We start from the raw sequence: 22328 nt of genomic DNA, 5'->3' as shown, positions 1-22328 counted from the left end.
CAAAAGAGGAAGGGAAACATCACAACATTTATTACCAAAGAAAATAGCAAAATGGAGCTCCATGTACACAATGCTCTTTGGAGGGAAAGAGAATCACAGATTTTAATTCATTTTTACATATTTACAGCAAGATTAAAGCCACAGCTTTCAACTATGTTTTTCATTGAACAATCACTTTCAATCAAATACAAAACAACTTTTTTTTTTCCCTTTCAGGTTAGTTCATAATTTAAGGATCTAAGGGGAGAGCTGATAAATCACAAACAGTGTGGATGAGGATGTACCAAATAGTCTAAGGTTTCAGTCAAGCTTTGTGTGTGTGTGTGTGTGTGTGTGTGTGTGAATTTATGATTACAAAACATTTGCCTGTCTGTATAATTCACATTCATTGCAATCATTACATTTTCCCATAAATTAGCGATATAAACAAACATATGGGGACCTCTAGTAAACAAATAAAAATCAATATAAGAGACAACATTTTGCAGCAACTATAATAACAGCATGGGTTACAGCTTGGGGAAACTTCTTTACAAATCATTTATTCAGCACACACAGAGTGGGGAGGCCAGTACATCCCTGTTTATTTAAACCACCTTTAAAACCACATTGGGAGGTTTGGGGAAAGCCAGACAGGGTGAAATTTTCTTTCCAGGGCACAATATTCAATGAAGAACTGCATATGCGGATGGGAGAGGAGGGTATTTGCATGCACTTTGGGGACACTATCTTGTAAACTGAACTTTCTGAACTCCAATTGCCAAGATTCTGAAGAAAACAGGAAATTATAAAAACATCTCTCCCTCAAGCCACTCTACTTTCTATTAATGGCAGAAAGGGCTTGCTGATTGTTTGCTGCTAGTGGAAAGAAACACACAATGGGTCTATTTTTAAGAGGATTGTCTTTGAAGGAGCAGGAAATATTAACAATTGGTTGGCTGCAGCCTTAGGTTCCAAGGATCCTTAGCAAGAATATTGGGAGTTAAGGAGTGCCCAAAGGAGGCTCATCCAAGTACCCCGCTTGGGACTGATGAGTGCAGGCCAGTACAGAGAGAAGCAAACACACAGTGTGTGCTTAGGGTATGTACCCTCTGCCTACACCTTCTCTGCACTCTTTCCCCATGTCCCAAAGCCAGTGCAAAGGGCGGCTCAACATCTGCGCACCTTCACAGATCTTGGACCTAACGTCTCTGTGTCGCTTTTGTTTTTTCCTTAGCAGGACTTAGTCCTAAAGTTATCATTTGGTGTAGCGTGCATGTATTTTTTTTAAAGAAGTTTGATTTTATCTCTTTAGAAACGGTTTGAAACTAACCGAGCAGAGGGAGTTTGACAGAGAGGAGAACAAATCGCTGACAAAGAACCTTTTACGTTTCATCAGCGTTGTTAGGACGACAAGCAGGAATGTCTCAGATAATAACTCCCACTTCAAAGATTTCTCAGCTCAATAGAAAGCGGACCATCCTTTTTATTCAACCACAAGGACTGGCACTAAAGAAGACTCTACTGTTTGATTTTTTTTTCACCGTGTTTATTTTTCCCCTATTCACTGGGGTACTTGGATAAAATAAACAACAAGACAATTAAGGGAACATGGACTTCTAACTTTCCTGCCATCTTCCCTATCCCCTTGGCCTTGGGCTCTTGAGTTCATGCCCAGCGCCAAAGTAGGCTTGAGGGGTATCCTAGGCCCCACGCTAGGGAGAAACAAGTGTGTGTGTGGGGGGGGGGAGGGGGCACTGCAAGACACTTCTGGGATGGAGGGGCAGAATGGGCTGTTCTGGGGGCCAGAGTGGAAATGTCCCAAAGGCACAGTCTAAACTCCTCAGACTCATCCAGAGCGCCCCCTCCACAAGTCCCTTTCAAATTCAGGGCTCCACCCTGCTCAAATTGCAGAGAGGCGCTTTGCACAAAACTGAGCTGGGGATGCTCATTTGTTAAGCTTCCGAGATCGCCCTAGAGTTATTTACTCTTGACCCTGGAGCTTCTTTGGGGCGCAGTCAAGATGTACGGAGTCCGGCTCCTCCCTTTCCTGAAAGCGTCCCTGGCACCAAAGCGACCCCTCCCCACAGGAGTGTGGGGTGAACCCCTAAACGCGGGCCAGGCTGGTCCCAAAGAGGAAGTATATACTGGAGAACGCAGTGACAGTATTAAATGGCGTGAAAGCAAAGGTCAGCGCAAATGTATCTTAATAGAGTGTCTGCAGTGAAGTGTGCCGCCTTTGAAGCGGCCGCTCCCCGCGCGCATTTCCATGGCGAGCCTAACGCGGCATGCTGATGCACCGTCAAACTCACACTTTCAACCCCAAAACCCGACTCTTTGAACAACCCGAGCTTGATTAGACCTTTCTCCTTTTCTTTCCCCTCTTACAAACCATTTCCTCGCCTTTAGAAACTCGCCATCAAACCCAAATGCGCCCTCTGATCACCGCAGAAAGCAGAAACAAAGGGGGCTGAGCGGCGATTCAAGCGGCCCTTTTCTTCCCTCACATTATTATCCATTTTTATTATGATCGGGAACAAGTGCCCATTCGCGTGGGTTTTGTTTACCGGAAATTAAATGAAAATGATTTAGTCCGCGTCAAACAAAAATATATACTTGTATACACAAGAAAAAAGGCCTGTTAGACGTAAATATTATGTCCTTAATGAAAAGCCTGGACGGGCTCCAGGCTCAGCCTTTCAGGATTTCAGTGCAACTTGCCCATTGCCATAGAAATCCTAACTTACCATGAAGATGCACCGTGGCGAAGAAACATTGCTTTGTGCGCGGACCCTTTGATGTCTCAGGCGCTAGATGCGGGCGCTCAGCTGCGTTGGGCGAGATTACCTTGCGAGCAACGCGGTGGACATCTGTAACAAGCAAATGAAAAATTAAAGGCTATTAGCGGCCGACCAAGCACTTTTATTTTATTTCACTATTTTGGATTGCAATGGAAGGCAAACCGGGGCCTAGAAACAGAAGAGAAAGAAATGAGTCCTATTTGGAGAGAGGAGAATGTTTAAACGTCACAAGAAGCAAGTTCTTCAGATGCCCTCTGCACCTTGGTGGTGGGGCGGGTGTTTCCTGATGGGAACGAGTTGTTTGCTGCAGACCGCCGGCCCTTGGCCAGGCGGCCTCTGGACTCTATTGTATGGGGGAGGTGGGTGGGGGAGGGGATTGCAGTACCACTTCCACAAGAATGGATTCGCTAAGGATATATTTGGAAGATTCTGGTTTTTATTAGAGGTAATTAAAACAATCCCACTACAGTTAGGACACCATTTATCTGAAGAAAGTGGGGCTGCAGGGCAGGAGTGAGAATTGTCTAATAGTGTCTGAAGAGAAGAGTGTAGAAGAAAACCCAGCAGACTGGACTTATTTGTTGGACAGTCTAGGGGGATCCCCTTAGGTAGGACTACCACAGCCCTACCTATGTCTAAATTCTTAAGAGATTGGGGTAGGGCAACCAAAGCTTTTTCACCCTTCTTTTTCTTTCTACCCTCCTCCCTCATGTTAGCAAGGATTTGGGAGCAGCCCCATCCTCCCTGCAGAGGGTGGTAGACTGGGAAACAGGCCCTGATTTCTCCCCTGCTTGGCAACAATTGCAACTTTCCTCTCCTCTGCCACCAACATCTGGTTCTTTATCTGGGGACCCGGTACCCAGCATATAGAATACACATTCAATCTAGATCCATTGGTGTTTACCTTTAAAACATTTATTATTAGAGTTCATCTCTCTTATCTACTCCCCACCACGTGCACGGCTTTTTAAAAATAAGACCAACAATTATGAGATTTTTTACAAAGATCATCACAGAATTGATGTAATTTATTCAGACACTGTTTCCTAGGCCAAATCCCTTCACTGTGGAGGCCTTGGCTCAGTGACGTCATTGGCCCACTCTGCACCCCCAGTGCCAAGCACCCACAATATTCCACAGGCAGCGCCTCTACAAGGGGGGGGGGAAGCTGTGGGGAGAGGGTGATTGGTCCTGGGAGTCTTCAGAGTATTGAATCCAAAAGCCCCTTAGCACTCTTCTGTCTGCATTTTCTGTTGTTAGGACTCCCACACAATCCCAGTATAAAATGTGTACGGGGCAGACAGACAGGCAGACAGATAAATATGTGTGCTTGGGCCAGTCCATGAGAGAGTGGCGTGTGATGCCCAGGGTAAGGTGCTTAAGCCCCTTTCCCTTTTATCTCCTTTGTATAAGTAGTTGGAAAATTTGGCTTCTGTGACTTGCACATTTTTGTTTCAAAGGATAGCTGGAGGGGGGAAATGTCAGGAGGCAAAAGTAGAAGGAAATAGGCAAGATAACTTAGGCACAGGAATTCCCTCTAACACCTTCTACGATTGGAGCTTTGGAGGAGCCTCCGAATGGGGGCTGGGAAGGGAGTAGGGGTGGCAACAGAGCCGCCCAGGCCTTGAGGAAAACATTTCTCATTCTGTGAACCAGGAGAGGACTGTGTGATCTTAATTTCACCACCTGCAGCTGCCAAGTTTGCACATAAACTCTTCTAATGTGTCTTTTTTTTCCTTCTCCCTGTGTCTTTCTGTACTTTCTCTACCCGAACACTGGGGTCATGCTCCCCAGTCATGAGGGCGTCTGTGTGGGTGGGTGGAGGGTGCTGGGTGTGATTGTAGAATAAATACGGGAACCATATTTATATTTTAAAGTAATGGACATTATATCAACACCTTAGACGAGCTCTAACAACCTTTAGGGGTTACCTTCCTTTCTCTCTCCCTCCCTTCCTTTCTTCCTTCCTCACCCTCTCTTCAAGCCTCAATAACCCCGCCTAGACTAGCAGTGAGTGTACCGGAAGCGGCAACCACAGCGGCAGCCCTAATACCGGCGGCGGCGGCGGCGGCGGCAGCGGCTGGGCCAGGTGGTGGCTGGGGGCTTGGGGGTGCGGCGGGGGCAGCTGCGGCGGGGCCCGCGCCCTGACACACGTACCATTCGCTCAGGTCGGCGCCACGCGCCACCACCGCCGCCGAGGAGGCCACCGGGGGCTCGCGGCCGAAGTCCGACGAGGGCGACACGAGGGCAGACTGCGTGGCCGAGTCGTAGCCAGAACTAGGCGGCGGCGGTGAGCGCCCGTGCACCTTCATGTGCTTACGCAGCGAGCTGGGGTGCGTGTAGCACTTGTCGCAGCCGCGCACTTTGCACGTGTATGGCTTGTCGCTCGTGTGCACGTGCGAGTGCTTCTTTCGGTCGCTGCTGTTGGCGAAGCGCCGCTCGCAGCCCTCGAACTCGCACCTGAAGGGCTTCTCCCCTGGTGGAGGCAACGCAGAGACATTAGTGTGCGTGGGTCGTGGCTCCGGCCGGGCCTCACCACCCTTCTCAATCTCTCTTTAATTTTTTGGAAAAGACCCACAGAAGATTTTCAAAAACCTCTTTCCTGTTGGCATCTCAGGACCAGCACCCCCTTCTCCCGCTCAGAACGCGCACCGAGCTTCCTGCGGCACGCCGCCACCCCTCCCCCTCTCCCGCCTGGGCTAGGGGGTGATGGGGGAGGGTACGGAGGAGGAGCGACAAAGACTCCATCTTAGTCGAGTTTCCATCCTGATCCACTCCGGTTGTTTTCCTCCAAATTTTCTCCACTCGGAGCCAAGAAGTACCTTTGCCCGAGAATAGAGTTGACTGAGGAGCTAGCTAGCATCGGCTCAATTTAAAGTTGCTGGTTCTAGCCAAACGTCTCTCTGCCACCACCACCCACACATACACACACACCCCACCCAGCGGTCCAACTCGCATACACCCCACCATGGCCCAAATTGTTTCCTAAAGTAGGTTTTGTGCAAACGCCAAGGCGATGGAATAATTTAAAGACGCGCAGCCGAAGCACACGGCATATGCATACTGTGGATTCGTGCTGCAGGGAAAGGTATTCTGAGCAATGATTCACTTCAGACGCTATTTTTACGGGAAATGGAGCCCCCTCCCCCTTCCCTTCTACCCCCTGAGGGCAAACATTTAGCAGCATTCTTCAAATCTTGCCTAAACCGTCCGGGATCCCTCCAGTTACGCGCGCCGGCAATAACATTTTATTACGCTGCTCCAGCGGCCTCCCGGAGACACTGCCGCGGGCAGCCGGCTCTCCCAGTCCGAAATGACTTGAGAGGTCGAATAGCCTCCCCAGACCACCCACGCCCGGCGGCCGGGCCTCGCAGGTCTGAGCTGAGAGGCGGGCGCTGCAGGGTATGCCCGGGCCAAGCGGGATCCGAGGCCTCTCCCATAATCGTACTCTTGAGCTCGGCGGCTTCCGGATGAGCGCAGCTGCTAAGATAAGACCAGGCCAGGAAGAAAAGCGGGCAGCCGGGGTAGACCCGCCTGGGGCTCGGATCCGCGGTGCGATGCCCTGTAGAGCCGCGGGAAGGCGCGAGCGCGCGTTAGGGTGGAAAAATATTCGCCGAGGACCGAGCCCCAATCCCGGAGCTCACCCGCTGCTGGATTCGCTGGAATGTAGGGGTGGAAAGGACCTCGAGAACCTGGAAGCCCAGGTTCTTCCTGGAGCTGCAGATGCTGTGGAAAGGTGGGGAGGAAGTGTCTAGGCGTCTTAAACAAATGGATGCCACTGGGCGCCCTAGGTTGAGAGAAAGGCTACCAAGCGTCTGGCTAAGAAAGAGATGCATGGCTGGAGGACTGTTGCCTTTGTGGTCGCTTCTCCCGCCGCTTCCAGGAAAGACGGGTGCTTTGGGGCAGGTTTGAACAAACAAAGCCCCTAGTCCTGCGCCGGGCTGAAGCTCAGGCGGAGTCAAAGGTTTGCGCACAACCCTCGCCTCGGTGCGGCTGCGGATTGTGAGCCCAGGGTTCTGGCACCGACCGGTCGCTGCGTCCTAACCCTGCAGGAGTACTGCTAGTACAGTGGAACACTGGGCGGTGCTGGCATCTGCCATTTCTCGGCACATTGGTACCAGTTTATTAAAAACAAAAACGAGAAAGATGCAGAATACATCAGTGTCCCTATTTGCCCCTTGTTTTCTCCCCTCTGATCCCTTTTGGCATCTGCAAAACTAAAACTTTTCTTTCTCCCTTCCTTCTTTTCTTTCTAAAATCACTTACAAGAATCAAGCAATTCAGGGCCTGCAAAAGAAAACAAGATTCGCTGAGAACACAGAGGAGGTATAGAATTTAAGGTTGATTGCCCCCCCCAAATATTCCCCCCCACACTTATTCCATTTGCAAGCACCTCGTTGGACATTCACGTAAAACAGAAACAATGATTTCATCCCAGATGAGGAGCAGAGGGAAAAAGCAGGGCACTGAACGTAATTCGGGCAGCCTGGAAGTTCGGAGGCCCCAGGGATGCCAGGTGAGGCCGCCCCCCTCCCCCGCGCCCTCCCGGCCTCTCCCCAGCTGCAGGAGGCTCCCTGGACCCCTTGTCTAACATCGCACCCCCACTCCCACCCCCAATACACTGCCTCCCGCCCCCGCCCTCCCCATCAGGTCCCGGCGCGGCGCCCTGGGTGGGTGGGTGGACGCGGAGAGGCAGGGTTGGGCCAGGACCCTGCAGCCCTTCCGGAGAGGCCCGAGCCTGGGGCTAAGTCTTGAAAGGCCGGGAGTCTCCTCCCAGAGGCTCAGCAGCCGGGAGAGGCCTCCTCCCAGGCCCTGAGCCAAACCCGCCTGACAAAGTTCGGAAGCAGCGGCTCAGTTCCGCTAGCGCCATTTTCTCGCACTTGTGGCTGGGCCAGGTTACCAAGCATCTGTGTCCAGGCGCAGACTGTTCTCTACCTTGGATCCCCAGCCCTGCCTCTCTCTATAGACTGACTGGGAAGGTGGGGCGCTCCCCCAGCTGAGGGCCCCGGGAAGGGGGGCAGGCGGCGGGGTCCGGCTGGAGCGCGGCGGCTGGCCTGCGTCTCCCTCGCGGCGGCACCATTGTTCCGGGATTGCTGTGACCGCCACAAAGTGAAACCTTTCGGCATGGGCTTGGGGCAGCTGTCTCCGAAGCCAGGCCTGGGATTCAGATCCGGAGAATCTCAAATCCTGGGAAATCAGCTCCTATTCGCCGCTTCCGCGACTCGAGGAAATGAAACGCCATTAATATTTGAAAAGGCAATTATTTTCCTGTTGAATCGAGAACTGTCTTCATGAATAATTTGTAGTGAGGTCTATTGCCATTTGAGAAGCATTTTTTTTTGGTTTCTCTTTCTCTCTCTCTCTCTTTTTTCATTACTTAGGAGGGGGGTTTGAAGGAAACGCCGGAGCAGGCGAGGCTCAGTAGATTTTTTTTTTTTTTTTTTTGACTCCAGCGATAATGAATCAGGACTGCCAGTGGAAAGGACGCACTTAGAATTCTGTCCTGAATAGACGCAAACCTGAGCCAGCCCGGGCGCACTGAACTTGCTTCTCTGCTGTAGGTCGATTGCACTAAGAATTTAACCATTTTCTGCTTCATGGACTTCAAACAGTAGGCCGGCAAAGAGCAGTAAAAGTTTGTTTGTTTAAAAAACCCCTGTCATTAAAAATGAGTTCCTTCTCTGGCTCAGGACTGCGCGTCTATCTTCGCAGTACGGGCCGTCAGCTCCTGGAGTAGCGAGCCTGTGGGAGGTGATCAGGGCCTCACTTGTCCTCCCCTCCCCTGGGATAAAACTCGGAGGGCGGGAAAGGGGAACAAATGCTTGCGTGGGTGTGTGGGGGGGTGTATTGGAAGCAGTTCGGGAAAACTGTACATTTCTAGATATGCTATGGAAAGAAAGTAGGGGAGTAGGAGTGAACTTTTGGTCTGGACTCTGCCTGTGCCAGTGTCATGGCCAGGGACCTTTCCCGAGATTGCAAGGTTTGAGGGAGAAACCGGGATTTGCAAATTTCTTTCCCCAGCAGTGCCAGCCCGGGGGAATCCTTTGACTAATACTTGTCGATATTTCTACCAATAATAGAGGTAAGGGAGAGCTCCAAGAGAGTAAGAGAAGTGAGGAACCAAGCTGGAACTTATTTCATCCTCTTCTCTCCCCACTAGTCCCCTTCTCCTACCCCCAAAATAGAGGAGGGGAGATGTTGACTTCTTAAACTTCCAGGGAGTCTGGGTGTGGAAACCCTAGCTAGGGAGAGTACAACGTTGGCTGCTAAACTAATTAATGTAACTTCACAGGCTGTTCTGGGAAGTGTGAAAACTTTCTCCTTGCAATTGCATTAATTAGAGATGCTTCTGGCCAGAGGAGTTCAACTTTGCATGCTCTTGAGCAGGCTCCTTTTCTTTCTGTTAACTAGAACTAACAGATGTGGTTGACACATGTCCCCATTTCACTTAACAGCTCGGTAAATGACATTTAAGGCAGATGAGTCTCCTTGGGTCTCTGCTAAAGCAAAAGGGTTTGTCAAACGTCCAAAGTGTCAGGTCACCAAGGCTCCAAAATGGGGGCGAAGTTAGCCCATGAGACCCTAAATCCTAAAGGCACCAAGGGCCTCATGACCCCTCAGTGCAGGTGGTGGTCAGGTTATCAAGCCCACCCCACCAAAGAGTTCTTTCAACAGGATTCCAAAAGGATCAGGAAAATCAAATTGGTTCTGTCTTTATGACTTTGGGGGAACAGTGCCATTTTAAAAACCTGAAAATCAAACTTGAATCAGGGAACACACATTTACACACAGAGACCCAAGCGCGTTCACACTCGCCCCCTCCTCAAGAGCAAAAATCCCGCACTATCCTCCCCACACACAGCCTCAGGAAACTTCTGTGATTCTAATAGAAGGGCATAATTAATATTTTATGGACTTGGCTCATGGAAACACCAAGATATCCCCCCTCCTCCCAGATGGAACTTGAGGAAATCCAGCCCCCAGGGCCCAGAAGAGGCCGCCTTCTTCCCCAGAGGGTCCGCACAAGACAGACAGTGCCGAATACTGACCTGTGTGAGTTCTTTTGTGTATTTTGAGATTTTCTGATCTAGCAAAGACCTTCCCACACCCCGGGAAAGGACAGGGGAAGGGCTTCTCGCCCGTGTGCACGCGGATGTGATTTACAAGTTTGTATTTGGCTTTAAAGGGCTTGCCCTGGCGCGGACACTCCTCCCAGAAGCAGATGTGGTTGGCCTGCTCCGGGCCGCCGACGTGTTCCACGGTGACGTGCGTGACCAGCTCGTGCATGGTGCTGAAAGTTTTGGAGCAGAGGCGCGGGGCCGCGGGGCTATCCGCTGCCAGCCACTTGCAGATGAGCTCCTGTTTGATCGGCTGGCGCATGTAGCGGAAGAAGGCGCCGGGACCGTGGGGAGCGGCGAGGTTCACGGTCAGGTTCATGCCCCCGTAGCTATGCAGGGCCGCGGCAGCTGCCAGGGCGTCGCTGCGGGCCACCGGCCCCGGCGCAAAGGGTTCGGGTCGCGCGTACATGTCTCCAGGGAACCCCAGACGCAGGAGTCCATTCAAAGTGCTGCTGGGGGAGGCCTGGGGCGGCTGCTCTTGAAGGCCCGGGAACACCGAGGGGCTGGAGGCGGCAGCAAGCTGGGGGCCATGGTGTCCGGAGCTGCTACCTGTTGTTGAGACAAATAGCGCGCGTGAGAACGGGCGGCGTGGGCTGAGCATTCCACCAGGCCCCGGGGGGCAGGCCCAGCCCAGCCACACTACGGCCTCTGCCGTCAGCACCGGGACCGGGAGCCAGACAGAGGCGGCTGCGAACCGAGTGGACAGCGAGAGGCCCAGCGCCTCCGCTGAGTACCGGCTGGGCGGCAGTTTGGTAGAAACCCCTGCCTCTCCATGAGCGGGAGAAGGATGGAGGCTGCGGGGCAGGTGGAAAGGGCAGGAGGGTGCGCAGTGCTGAGTTTGTGGGTTTCTGGGGGGCTCTGGGCTCTGCTCCAGAAGGGTCCGACCTGCGCCCCAAGCGTGCTTTGGCAGCCAACTCCCTGGGAAGATCGGGGTCGTGGAGCCCTGCGGGGGAATGGAGGTGAGGCAAATGGTAATGTTTTAAGCGGTGGTGGTGCGGAAGCGTCCGGGTCATATATACTAATTTCAGTGCCCAGCTCGGCTGGGAGAGCGCGGCCTGCTGCATCCCGTCCCGGGCTCCCCAGAGCTCCCTTAGGTCAGGCCGTTCACACCAGTCACCTGACAGCGGGGAGGGGAAAGAACACCACAAAAAACTTATGCAAAGTTTTTTTTTTCTCCCCTCAAGTTTCGGGTTGTGTCCCCCCCGCCCCACACACCTCGGTCTTTAATGCCTACTTGAAATCCCGTACACTACAGAGGTAGCAGCGGGACGCGAGAGGAAGTGAATAGAGATTCGGGGCCGCGGCCCGGGCCCGCGGAGAGGAACAATCACCTAGGTCGCCTGTTGGCCCGCAGCCCAGCCCGACGTCAGCAATGACAGGTCCCGCCGCACGCGGACACACACACACACACACTCTCTCTCTCTCTCTCTCTCTCTCTCCTTCCTCCCTCCCTCCCTCTCCTGCTCCCGCGCCACTCCACCTCACCGCACCCTACCCCCAGCAGTTCTTGCTTCTACTGCTCATGCGCTCTGACCCGGGCACGGATTCTTTTCTCTCCTCTTGAGCCCCCTCCCCCTCCTTTCTCGAAAGCTGAGTAGATCTGCTCTGCCTCACTGCTCCTGGAAGTGAGCGGGGCCGGGTTATGCCTTCTTTCACCACGACTTTAGGGAGGGGGTGTTGCACTGTACGTAAAGTACTCGGGTTATTAGACGGGCAGATCCAGCCCGACCGGGGCTGAAGGGCACCACAGGACTCGCGGGGATTGGAAGCCTGCTTCATCAGTTTGTCCCAGGAGCCGGAGGAGGCGGGGGCCTGTTTTCAGGGACTGCAGACTATGCGACCGTGAGCGGAGGAACTCCTAGCCTAGCAGCCCTTGAGCTTTATTTTCTCGCTTTCGCCGAAATTTCTTGTGTCCTTCGTTTCTCTCTCTCATTTCCTTAGATTCTTTATTCTTCCCTCCCCTTTCCCCCCTCCCCACTCTATTCTTTCCACTTGGCCTTGCCACCCCCTCCCAAGTGCCAGCCGAGCTCGGAGACCCCGTGAACCCAAGAATCCCGCCCAGACCCGAGCCAGAGCGCGCCTGAGGCAGTGATGACCTGGGAGAGGCTGGCCTCGAACCCACGCTACCCTCCCAATAGGGGCTAAGAATCCTCTCCACCACAAATCCCTTCGCCTCGCGGGCTGGCTGGCCAAAGAAACAAAGGCGAGGGGCATGCTGCAAGAAGAAATAGGTCCTCCCTCACCCCCAGAGTCTCCCCGAGTCAGTTTGCGGTCTTGAGCTCTGGACCCTGCCGCCAAATGAAGCCTCTGGGAAAGGACCTTGGGATCACTTCCACTTTCAGCTCCCACCACTTGTTGCCTGGGGCCGAAGACTCTGCCCCTCCCCTCCCCTCGCTAGCCTTCAGGGCTCTGGGAAGAGTGGACGACAAGTTCCCCCGCCCAGGCTGTGCAAGGGACTGCGGGACCCACGGCCTGCTCTCACGCGACGCCCTCCCGAGCTGAGGATCCGCCGTTTTGGGGTGGGGTCGGCCGGCGGGAAAATAAAACGAAAACAAAAAACAAAAAACAAAAAAACCTTTCCGTTTTGGCCTAGCTTAGTACTGCTTGAACATGGGGGAGTGTCCTTTGTTTGCTCCGCGGACTGGCTAGGGCCGGCTGCAGAGCTTGGCGATTTAAAGGGCTGCTCGCCCTGACGCCTGCCTTGCTCTCTGTAGCCAAAAATGCCAACTTAAGTACTTGGGCCTCCCTAGCGGCCAAAGAAAGCGACTCCAAAGCAAAGAAATGCTTCTTTGCTTGGATTTTTAAGAGAAGTTTTAAGGATTGAGTAAAAGACCCTGTATCCCTAGCAGAGGTGAGAAGTTTGGACAGATTGCAAGGAAGTCTGACTGAGTTGATTAAGCTGCCCCACTCATCCCCAGCATCAAGAACTTTTCTTATACATTTCCTAGTCAGTAAAAGGGGGTTTCTTTTAAATTTTTAAAAATAATTAACTTATTTATCATGGTTGGCAGATTCTTTGAGACTGTCTTCATTTAATGCTTTGTTCCCTGCTCAGGCCGCATTTTAGCGAGGGATTAACTTCCACAATTTTCCTGGCTTTGACAAGTCCAGGTGTTTCTGCTCCTCTGGCTGGCCGGAAGAGCTTAAGCAAACAACCAATAGATGCTGTGTTAGCATTAAAAAAAAAAAAAAAAAGGAAGGAAGGAAGGAAGGAAGGAAGGAAAGAAGAGAAAGAAGAAAGAAAGAAAGAAAGAAAGAAAGAAAGAAAGAAAGAAAGAAAGAGAGAGAGAAGGGAAGAGAAGAGTAAGTTGAAGGAGTGCTTTTGACAGCCAAATCCCTTCTGCTCTAGAAACCAAGGACTTCTACTTAGTGTTGAGACAAGACTTTGAGGATTTGTCTCCTTCCTGGATTTTACCTTCTCCCATACTCTCATCTTCTGGAATTTACCCTTCTGCTCATAGAAGCCTCCTCTCCTGTCCCCTGCCCTGTTTTCCCTTCCTCAAAGTGATGGTCATGTTGGGTCTCAGAGTGGTCAGGGCTCCCCCCAACTCAGGTGTGTGTTGAATGTTGCAGTTGTCTAGGCAAGTCTGGGCTGAACACGTGAAGGCCTCCTAAAGACAAATGAACAAACAAACACAAACCCCAAAAAAACAAAAACAAAACCAGAAAAACAACCCTCCAACCCAAAAGGAGTGTGTCCCTACCTGGGATCCCTTGCCCAGCTGTTTCTCCTAACCATCTCTCAACATAGAGCTTAGTCAACTCCTCCGGTAGCGTTCAGGGCTAAGAGCAGGGATACTTCTGCAGTAGTCCAGCAATAAAAATATTTTCCTTCCCGCATGAACCTCCGTGATCTACAACCTACTGTTTAGGATGTTTGTCAAACCCATCATCCACTTTTGCTTTCATTAAATCTCTGATTTGCACAAAAATGGATCCCTTAATATAAACACTGTGACCACACCTGCATCAAAAGCTTTGAATAACAGCATAAAACATGGGTATTTAGGTTGTTTTAGTGTAGGGACCCTTTTGGAAGCCTTGTGATGCCAGTGAACTCTAATAGTCCTGTTTTTGTTAACAACACGTGTGTTAGAAAAAAACCTGTAACTTTCCATTAGAACATGGTGAAAATAAAGATGCAATTTTCCCCTTCCAAGTTTGTGGATTCCTGAGTTCTAAGCACTGTAGATTCTGGGGATAAGAAGCAGAGGTTTTATACTTGTAGAGTGTTAGTATGCAGCATACTCATACTAACTTTACCCTTGCAAAACTTTGGACATGTGTGTGGCTTTTTGTGCCAACAGTGAAAGGGCAGATATATCTGATTCAGCCAAATGCACGGACAGTAACCTGGCCCCATGGAACTCCTTCCCAGATGCAGCATTCTCTTGAAGTACTAAAAACATATGGACCCATCCTGGGTAGATGCTTCTTGAGTAGCCAGGGGTTACTTGACCTGCAGGTCACTAATCCTTACAAGTTCCTTGGAGCCACATGGTTTGCACGTTAGCTAAACACAGAAATGGGGCCAGGAATTCTCCCAGAGGGACATTTTCCCAGGGACAGAGACAGGGAGAAAAAAAAAAAAAAATCCATTTATCCACTAACATTTATAGACAGGGAACTCTGGGTAATTACATAAGGATCTTCAAGGCATAGCTCTGAAATAAGGCCCAAAGCAGTATCCAGCTAACCGTAGATGACAGGTGGGGCACTGATGGCAGGGAGGCATATTTTAGTTTTCAGAGCTGTTTCTTTGGAGTCTTCCAGTGCCAGGTAGGAAAGAGACCAGATTTCATTGACTTGATAGGGCAGGCTGAGGAGTGGTGTTCCTCTCTTTCAGAAAGTTATCTCATCACCCTGACTCCCAATACCAAATGCTCAGCTGGAGCATTCTATTTCTTTTCTTTTCTTTTTTAAAGATTTTATTTACTCGACAGAGAGAGAGACAGAACACAAGCTGGGGGAGCAGCAGGCAGAAGGAGAGGGAGAAGCAGGCTCCCCAGAGCAAGGAGCCCAATGTGGGGCTGGATCCCAGGACCCTGGGATCATGACCTGAGCCGAAGGCAGCCGCCTAACCAGTTGAGCCGAGCCACCCAGGAAGGCAGCCGCCTAACCAGTTGAGCCGAGCCACCCAGGTGCCCCAGGAGCATTCTATTTCTAACCGTGCTGGGGGTTACAGCATTGTTGAGTTTACTTTCCTGCTTGATTTGCAGAAAAAAAGAGACTCATTCTGCAGCTCAGAGATCTTCAGCAGAAGGCAAAGATGCACTAGAGGCTTTTGTAGGGGCCTGTTTGGAACAAGTTTCACCACCAGGCACCAAACATCCATCCAGTGCCCCAAATCCTGCCCTAAGCACCTTTGTTCACCTCAGCCTGGTCAAAGCAACAGCAGATACTAAAGTGATTTTTAGTCCTGTTCCATAGAAATAGGACATTTGGTGGCCCTACAATCTGCCAGAGCTCCTCCCATTACTGGCTCCAATAGGGGAATGTCTGACCTCTCTCCTTTGGAGGGAAAGAAATAGGGGAGGTTTCAGATCAATAGCTGGGCTATTTTTCCACTTTGATATTTTAAGAAATGCTAAACGGTGATTATCCGTTGCAGGTTATGTTCAGAGCAGGATCCCAGGAGCTAAGGGCCACTGCACAGAGCCTGGCCAAGAACAAGCCTTGTTTGAATGTTCTGCATCTAGATCTGCTGTCATTTGTTCAGTCCCTTCTTCCCTGTTTCTAGCCAGGTTACCACCCAAAACAAGGGACAAGTCTCTTTATAGGCTATTCACAGACAGACTTTAGATTCCTGAAGTTAAAGGTTGTCTCTAGTCTTACAAAAAAATAAATAAATAACTTAAGCCCCAGGAGCCCACCGTACGCCCTAGCCCAAATTGTACAAAGGAGATGAGATCTAGGATTTTGGAGATAAAGGAAGCTATTCCTGTCCTCTGCTATGGAAGTTTGAGCTTTAATCATCATTAATGGAACTGAGTATGGAAGAAAATATACTTGGATAAAATTTAATTTCTAAACAAAGTTTCTGCTAAATATCTTTTGACAAAAGATTAAGAAACATGGTCAAAGGATCTTCCAGAATAGCACTGAGGAATTAAAACAACTGAATTTACATAATAAGCACATCCCTCTTGAGAATTCTGCCATCAAATTATTCCAAAATAATAGAAGAAAGCCATTTCCTGAGTTGTCCATTTAACTTTTGTTAAGAAGGTTGCTTTTCCTTTCAACAAGGGAATACCTTGGAGGCAACCATCAGCTGGTGGTGTAGTTGAATGAAATGAGGGAAACTAGAAGCGCCTGGAAGGGAAAACACCCAACCCTAAATCATATGCTTATTCTAAATGGAATATTAAATTAAATTCTTCACAATGAAGGTATTCCTGACAGAGCGGCTGTCAGTCACTCCCTGTTCAGACACCACATTGTGGGAACGTAGTTGCCGCCACATTGCAGAAGGCTGGTGTCCCTGGTCAAGATGATGCATATCATGTAAACCCCATCACCGAGATCAAAGTCTGCTCCTTTCATGGAAGCCAATACATGTCAAACCTCATTCCAATCAAATCGTCTGGAAATGAATTCAAGATGAATATGTCATAGAATAATGTGACAGTGGAACTACAGAAGGTCAGGGGTTGTTGTTTCAATGAGAGAGTCGTCAAATATTAATTCTAGAATGTCCAGATGAGTAGGCATTGAGGGGGATTAGCTGGCTGCTGGTGGGACGTTGTGTTGCTGATTTGTGTGCAAATGCATCAAACACCAAGGTGTTGTTCTCAGTTTCATTGGAACTCAAGAAACACCTCCAAGCTCACAACCCAACATAACCAAAAGACAAAACAAAATTCCCCACTTAAAAAAATAACTTCAGCAAACCAATATTCAAAAGAGGATTTTAACTTACTGGACTCTTTCAGGGAGTTTCGGTAAAGCCGTAATCTTTTCCTCATCACCAAGGAAGTCTTGTATCTCATTTTCTGACTTTGAACCTGTTTGGGAAGAAAAGAGGGACAGTCACTAGTTAAACAATGTTATACATGTTTGTATGGCAAGATTGTGTGGCCTGAATGTATCAGTGCTGGTCTGAAGAGTCTTTCAGTCTTTCTTAGACTATTTTCAAATTTAAAAGGGTAAGAAAAGGATTCTGCTGGGAATTACCCATATTTATTGCAAAATGATATATCCTTTGTGATAAAAAATATTAAAAATCATTTCCCTACTAGATTTTTTTTTTGGTGTAACTCATTTGTTGATTTCCCTTATAGGTAGAATTTAAGCACCAGTCAGCATTCAAACACCTCTAACTTCTAGAATTTGAATTAATTGTATGAGAAATTCCCATTATTTTCTTTAAGTCTTCTGAGTTTAGTGAAATGTAATGGGGAGGGCTGGGTGTCCTCTGGGACGTTGGCAGGTTAAAAATTGAGGTACAAGTATTGGAATTGAGAAGAGAGAAATTTCTTTGTAAATTTGTAGATCTTGCCCACAGTGGTATGGAACCGGCATATGGCTTTCACCCCCAAACCCATTTGGAAATCATCATTGATTGATTTTTTTAAGTTAATATAAAATTCATCAGAATAGAAAAAAAAGAATAAACTATCATCTGGTCCTAGTTGTCTCCATTGCTTAGTTAAGAATGTCAGAAATACCTTCAAACCCCCTTTTATATTTGCATTCCTTATCAAATTCACTTTGTGGATAATGCTACCAAGCCTTTGGCCATCTTAAAGCCTGAAACCCATCCTGGGGACCTTTGCATCTGTCAGGCAACACTAAAGACAGTGCAACAGCCAAGCAGAGGCGATCCACCCAGCCCCAACCCTCGATTTGGCCTAGAAAGACAAACAGTCATTGAAAAGGTCTCAGGCTGGACAAACACAGCACGCCCTCTGTCAATGAGGACGTCTGCCTGTCTTGACACTCCAGCCCACAGAACAAGCGATTGTTTAACTTGTTGAACCACAGACCAAATCCAAATGGGGCTCCGCTATCTCAAAGGCCTTCCAATTCTCTATGCTCAAAGATCTCTTTCTCTCTCCCTCAACCCCCAATCTGGGCTTAATGTGTTTTCACCCTTCCCTCTCCATTCTTTTCTAGGTCTAAGCCTGAGGGGGGGGTGGGGGATAGACTCACCTTTTCCCAGAGGGTTTTATTTATTTTCAATTCTTTCTAACCAAAAGGCTTCTGTCCCCAAAAGTAATAAGCTCCTTCCTGCACAAATCAGGAAAGAAAGGAGGCCCAACTTTACATTCCTACAGAAAGGTGGCATGCTGGGCATCCTCGCTCTGAAATTTCCTCATGGCAGGATGTCTGGCACGGGAAAAGTCCTGGTTGGTTGGAACTAATAGAATTTACTTTTTGCCTCAGAGGGAAATGGGTGTGAGTTTCCCTAGAGAGGCCTGTCCACTACAATGCTGCCCAAGTTCCCCCCCCCCCCCAAGAGGCCTGGGTCACTTCTTCCCCCAGATCCTGCATTACCAACCTACAGGCATGCCAACAAATGCAGAGACTGGACTTCGGGCAGGCAACTGGCACTGTAAGCTTCTCTGTAGTAGCTCCGTTACCGGACTGGTGAAGGGAACCAAAGTAAAAATCTTCTCCTTTGGTTCAAACTCTGAGTCCAATTAGCAAGCCAGTTATCTCACTGAAGGTGGGGTTAAAGAATATGGGGGCAATCCCTGGGACCCTGGACCTGAGATCCCCACCAACCCAGGGATATAACAGCTCTGAAAATGCTTGGCGAGGTTTCCCTCAAATGACTGCTTCTGATTTGTCTCCCCAAACTCCCGCGGCCACTTAATCTGGAGTCAGGAGCACAACCTGGAGACTTACTGGAATCTACCTTCCTCCTCACACCTTGAGAAGAGGAAAGGGTGCCAGCCAAGGGGCGGTAATTGATCTTTCTTGAGGAGAGACAAGCAGGTGGGCCCGTGGGTACGCGCATAAAGCACCGTTTTATTTTGGGGAAACACCAAGGTTGTACGTTGTGGGGTCTCCCGAGAGGGCTTAGGCCTGCCCAAGGTCAGAGGTCACCTACAGCCCGCTTCCCAAGCCAGAGATTTCAGTCCGGGAGCCATCACCGCTGCTCCACACTGATTAACCCGCAGGCGCTCAGGCAAAGGGATGCCGGCCTCTCAGCCACAGCGCAGCGGGGCGGGTGCAGAGCAGGGGCCCTTCCGCCTGTCTGGGAGCTCTCAAGCAAAAACCTAAAAGGCGCCCGGCTTCTGGCCACAGTCTGCTGTTGCCAGCTGCCCCGGCGTCTCCCTGACTCCTCTCCATCGGGCAGTCCAGCCCCAGGAAGTTGGGCAGCAAGGCTGGGTTGTGCGACGGCCTTTTCTCATTCTTCTGTTCCCTAAAGGAATTAGCTCGGGTTTCCCTGGCTCCGACTTCAGGCTGAAGGCTGGGTGACCTTCTTGTGCCCAGAGTAGGGTCTGCAATAGTGGGTCGCCTGAAGGATCAGCCAGGACATTTAGCCTTCCCTTTGAACATTCCCCACCCCCACCTGCCCGCAGCTAGATAGAGGGAAGGAAGTTGGTGCCTTGTTTTGGGTCGCTCTGAGGCCGGCCGGTGCTGTCCATAAGAGGGTAGAAATACGACCTTGGAATCCAAAGGGAGTCTCCAATGGACAGTGCCCGCCAAGGTGAAGCCCTTCAACGCCCCTTCTCCATTCCTAAGACCTCGCTGATTCCCAGCTGTTCCCACGGACAACCAACCTCATTCATCAACCCCAAACTTTCCGGTCAAGCCTTTGAAGCAGTCCTAGCTTTCTTTCACAGCCCACCTCTGTTCCTGCCTCACTTGTCCCTAATTTCCTGTGTCCCTAGATGTCTAAGTTGGTGCCCAGAATTCTAGGCGGCTGAGGCCTGCTCCCCAGAGAGCTAGTCATAGCCCTCGTTCGCATTCGGAAGAAAGAAATCCAAGTCCCAAACCCATGGCCGGCCGCGCGCAGAGAGCGGATCCCAGCGGTCAACTTCCTGAGGCAGGACCAGGATGCCCGAGGGCGAGGATCCCGGCTCCGCGGCGGACCCAGCCGGCATCTGCCGTCAGGTTGGGGCGGAGAAGTCCCATCATCTTGCTGCCAGCCTGGCTAACTTAGCTCCATTGACCCTGGAAAGGGGAAGCCGAGTCCCTCCCTGCCATCCTGCAGGAGCAGAACGGAGAAGCAGCCTGCAGGGCCCTTCTCCTGGCGAGGGTCCCGCTCACTTGGAGCAAAGGAAGCTCTCCGCCACGACTCCCCTACTTGTGCCCACGGTGGGGCACCCAGGCAGTTTACCAGGAGGGGAGGAAATGCGGGTGGGCAACAAGCTGCTCTAGGTCCGGGTGCCAGTGGGAGCCCCATTAGTCCTTCTTGCCCCCCCTCCCTGGGAAGAAAAGATGGACTCATCCCCAGCGCTGCCCCTCCACGGAAGGGCCCCCTCCTCCCCTCAGTGTCAATGGGGTGGGGCCTATACTCACGGTTGGGGGGCTAATGAGGGAGGAGATGGGGAGAAAGTCTAGCTGGGCCTCTTTCCCTGGTGGGGTTTGGGTGCCAATGGGCCCGCTAAGGGCGCTTGGTACCCAGCAGCTGGCGGTACAGGTCCCGTCTATCTGCCCCCTGGACTCAGGCACTTACCCTGCTCCACCTGTTGCCGGGATCGCCTCATTTCTGCACATCACTTTGGGGTGGCGGAGGGGGAACCACAAACCCCTCCAAGCCTCTCTTTTGCAGTTCCAGCGAGGCGGTCATCCTTCATTTCTCCTTTTCCAGCTTCGGGAAGCAGTTAGGGAATGTATGATGAAGCAGAAATGAGCCGTCAGGATGATATTTTAATGGCTTATATGTCACGTTGGTGCATGTGGCTTTGAACTGGAGCCGCTTGCGTTTCCTGCAGAGAGCGCCGCAAATCCCACTTGATAACTTCTACAACCCACAACTTTTTTTTTTTTTCTCACATTCACTCTTACCCTGTGTATTTGGAAGCGTTTCCTAAAAATACCCTCTTGTCAACGTTCCCCTTGGATTTTCCACGGACTGGAGAGAGAAGACTGACTTTTCTTTTTTGAAGAATTACTTTCCCTCTCCCCCTCCCAACAGCTACCATTCCCCTCAGGTCCCCTCCCTTGTGTTTTTTTTTTTTTTTTTTTTTTGAACGGCAGGCGAGGTGGGTTCAATATTTGTTCTCCCTAGTGAGAGCACTACAGCCTCTAGAGAAAACTTCTCCTTGCAAATACGGTTTTTACAACTGCAGTGGAGGCAAGATTCAACTTCCCTTTGTAGGCAACAGAAAAGACTGAATAGTTCTGATACATCTTTTTGAACAACCTGTATACTAGTTTGTTTTTTGTTTTGGTTTTTTGTTTGTTTGTTTGTTTTGTTTGCTTTGAAAAACCACCCCTCAAGTCCTAGCCCTTTCCCTCTGTTCCCCGTACCGGTTCCACTCAGTTGGCGGGGAATGCTGGGCTGCTATACTCAGACTTGTTGCTGGAGACAGAACATATGATTTTTTTTTCTTTCTCAAATTTCTATTTCCCAGCACAATAAGTGCAAACGCTAGCCAGGTCCCTTCAGACACCGGGAAACCATCCCAGATGCACAAGTCGAGTTTTTAGCCGGGAGAGCCCAGGGAAAGGGCAACTCAGCTCGCCAACACCAAGCGAGATCTAGTCGATGAAAAGACCAGAAAATTAAAAAGGCAAGGAGAGGCCGACACTGACCCTGCCTTCTTCCAGCCGGTGAGGCCAGTGCGGGCGACTGGGCAAAAAAATATTCATTTTCATTTTCCTCTGCCGGGGCACTGGTGAGTTTCCTAACGGGGCTGCCAGTGAAAGGATGAGTTGAGGTTTCTTTGTCTGAGAAGAGTTTAGGGCTCTGATTCAGCTGCAAAGAAGCCAAATGAAGTTAGAAACAAAGGGCAAATTGAAGGATTCCGACTCTTGGCTTTTTGTGTTTTCCTTACTAGAAAATAATTAGACCTAATGAATATGCAGACGCTTCAGCTAAACCCTCGGCCTGGGCTGTGGGTTTTAAACAGAGCTTCGAGAAATGCAACCTTCGTCCCCCAACCCCCCGCATCTGCGTGCATTTTTTGAAATGCATAAATGTTGCTCGCCTTAATTGATTGAGTCACAGGGATTTTTTTTTCCCTGCTTTTAAGTGCCATACTCCTCTACCTTTCAACAATCATTTTAATATATAGTCAATGGCTCTTTGTGGACGGGACAAAAAGCAACTACGCGCAGTTGTTGAATAGACTTTGCGCTGGGCAAAGACAGGTTAATCGAGGGCCGCATCGCGAAAACAAGCGAGTGTTGTATGTTTGCACTGAATCCAAATGTCTGCATTTTCCTAACTAAATCAAAGGGAGTGTTATTTCTTTTTCTGCTCACTCATCTGAAGGTAAGTAAATTTTCTCTGGCGATCAAAAGCCTG

The 22328-nt window shown here is 50.1% G+C and overlaps 1 protein-coding gene across 1 annotated transcript; it reads right to left on the bottom strand.

Moving 5' to 3' along the window:
• Positions 1 to 5: 5 nt before the first annotated feature.
• On the bottom strand, positions 6 to 20805 carry ZIC4 (Zic family member 4). Its single transcript, XM_057316024.1, has 5 exons — positions 20532 to 20805; positions 16821 to 16905; positions 9830 to 10447; positions 4938 to 5256; positions 6 to 2849 (listed from the first exon to the last, which is right to left on the bottom strand). Coding segments are annotated over exons 2-5 (1008 nt in total). The 5' UTR covers positions 16891 to 16905; positions 20532 to 20805; the 3' UTR covers positions 6 to 2848.
• Between the last annotated feature and the right edge of the window lie 1523 nt (positions 20806 to 22328).

This window comes from Ursus arctos, unplaced genomic scaffold (assembly GCF_023065955.2).
Source record: "Ursus arctos isolate Adak ecotype North America unplaced genomic scaffold, UrsArc2.0 scaffold_20, whole genome shotgun sequence".
Lineage (NCBI taxonomy): Eukaryota > Metazoa > Chordata > Mammalia > Carnivora > Ursidae > Ursus > Ursus arctos.
Note: the sequence above shows the minus strand (reverse complement) of the source record. Positions and strands in the feature narration are given on the sequence as shown.

Excerpts from the sequence above, each read along its gene's own strand:
- ZIC4 (XM_057316024.1), bottom strand. The coding sequence starts at position 16,890 with ATGAGATACAAGACTTCCTTGGTGATGAGGAAAAGATTACGGCTTTAC. Across the intron at positions 10,448-16,820 it reads AAACTCCCTGAAAGAGTCCA|GTAGCAGCTCCGGACACCAT; the intron begins GTAAGTTAAAAT and ends TCTCAACAACAG. Across the intron at positions 5,257-9,829 it reads ACACAAAAGAACTCACACAG|GGGAGAAGCCCTTCAGGTGC; the intron begins GTCAGTATTCGG and ends TGCCTCCACCAG.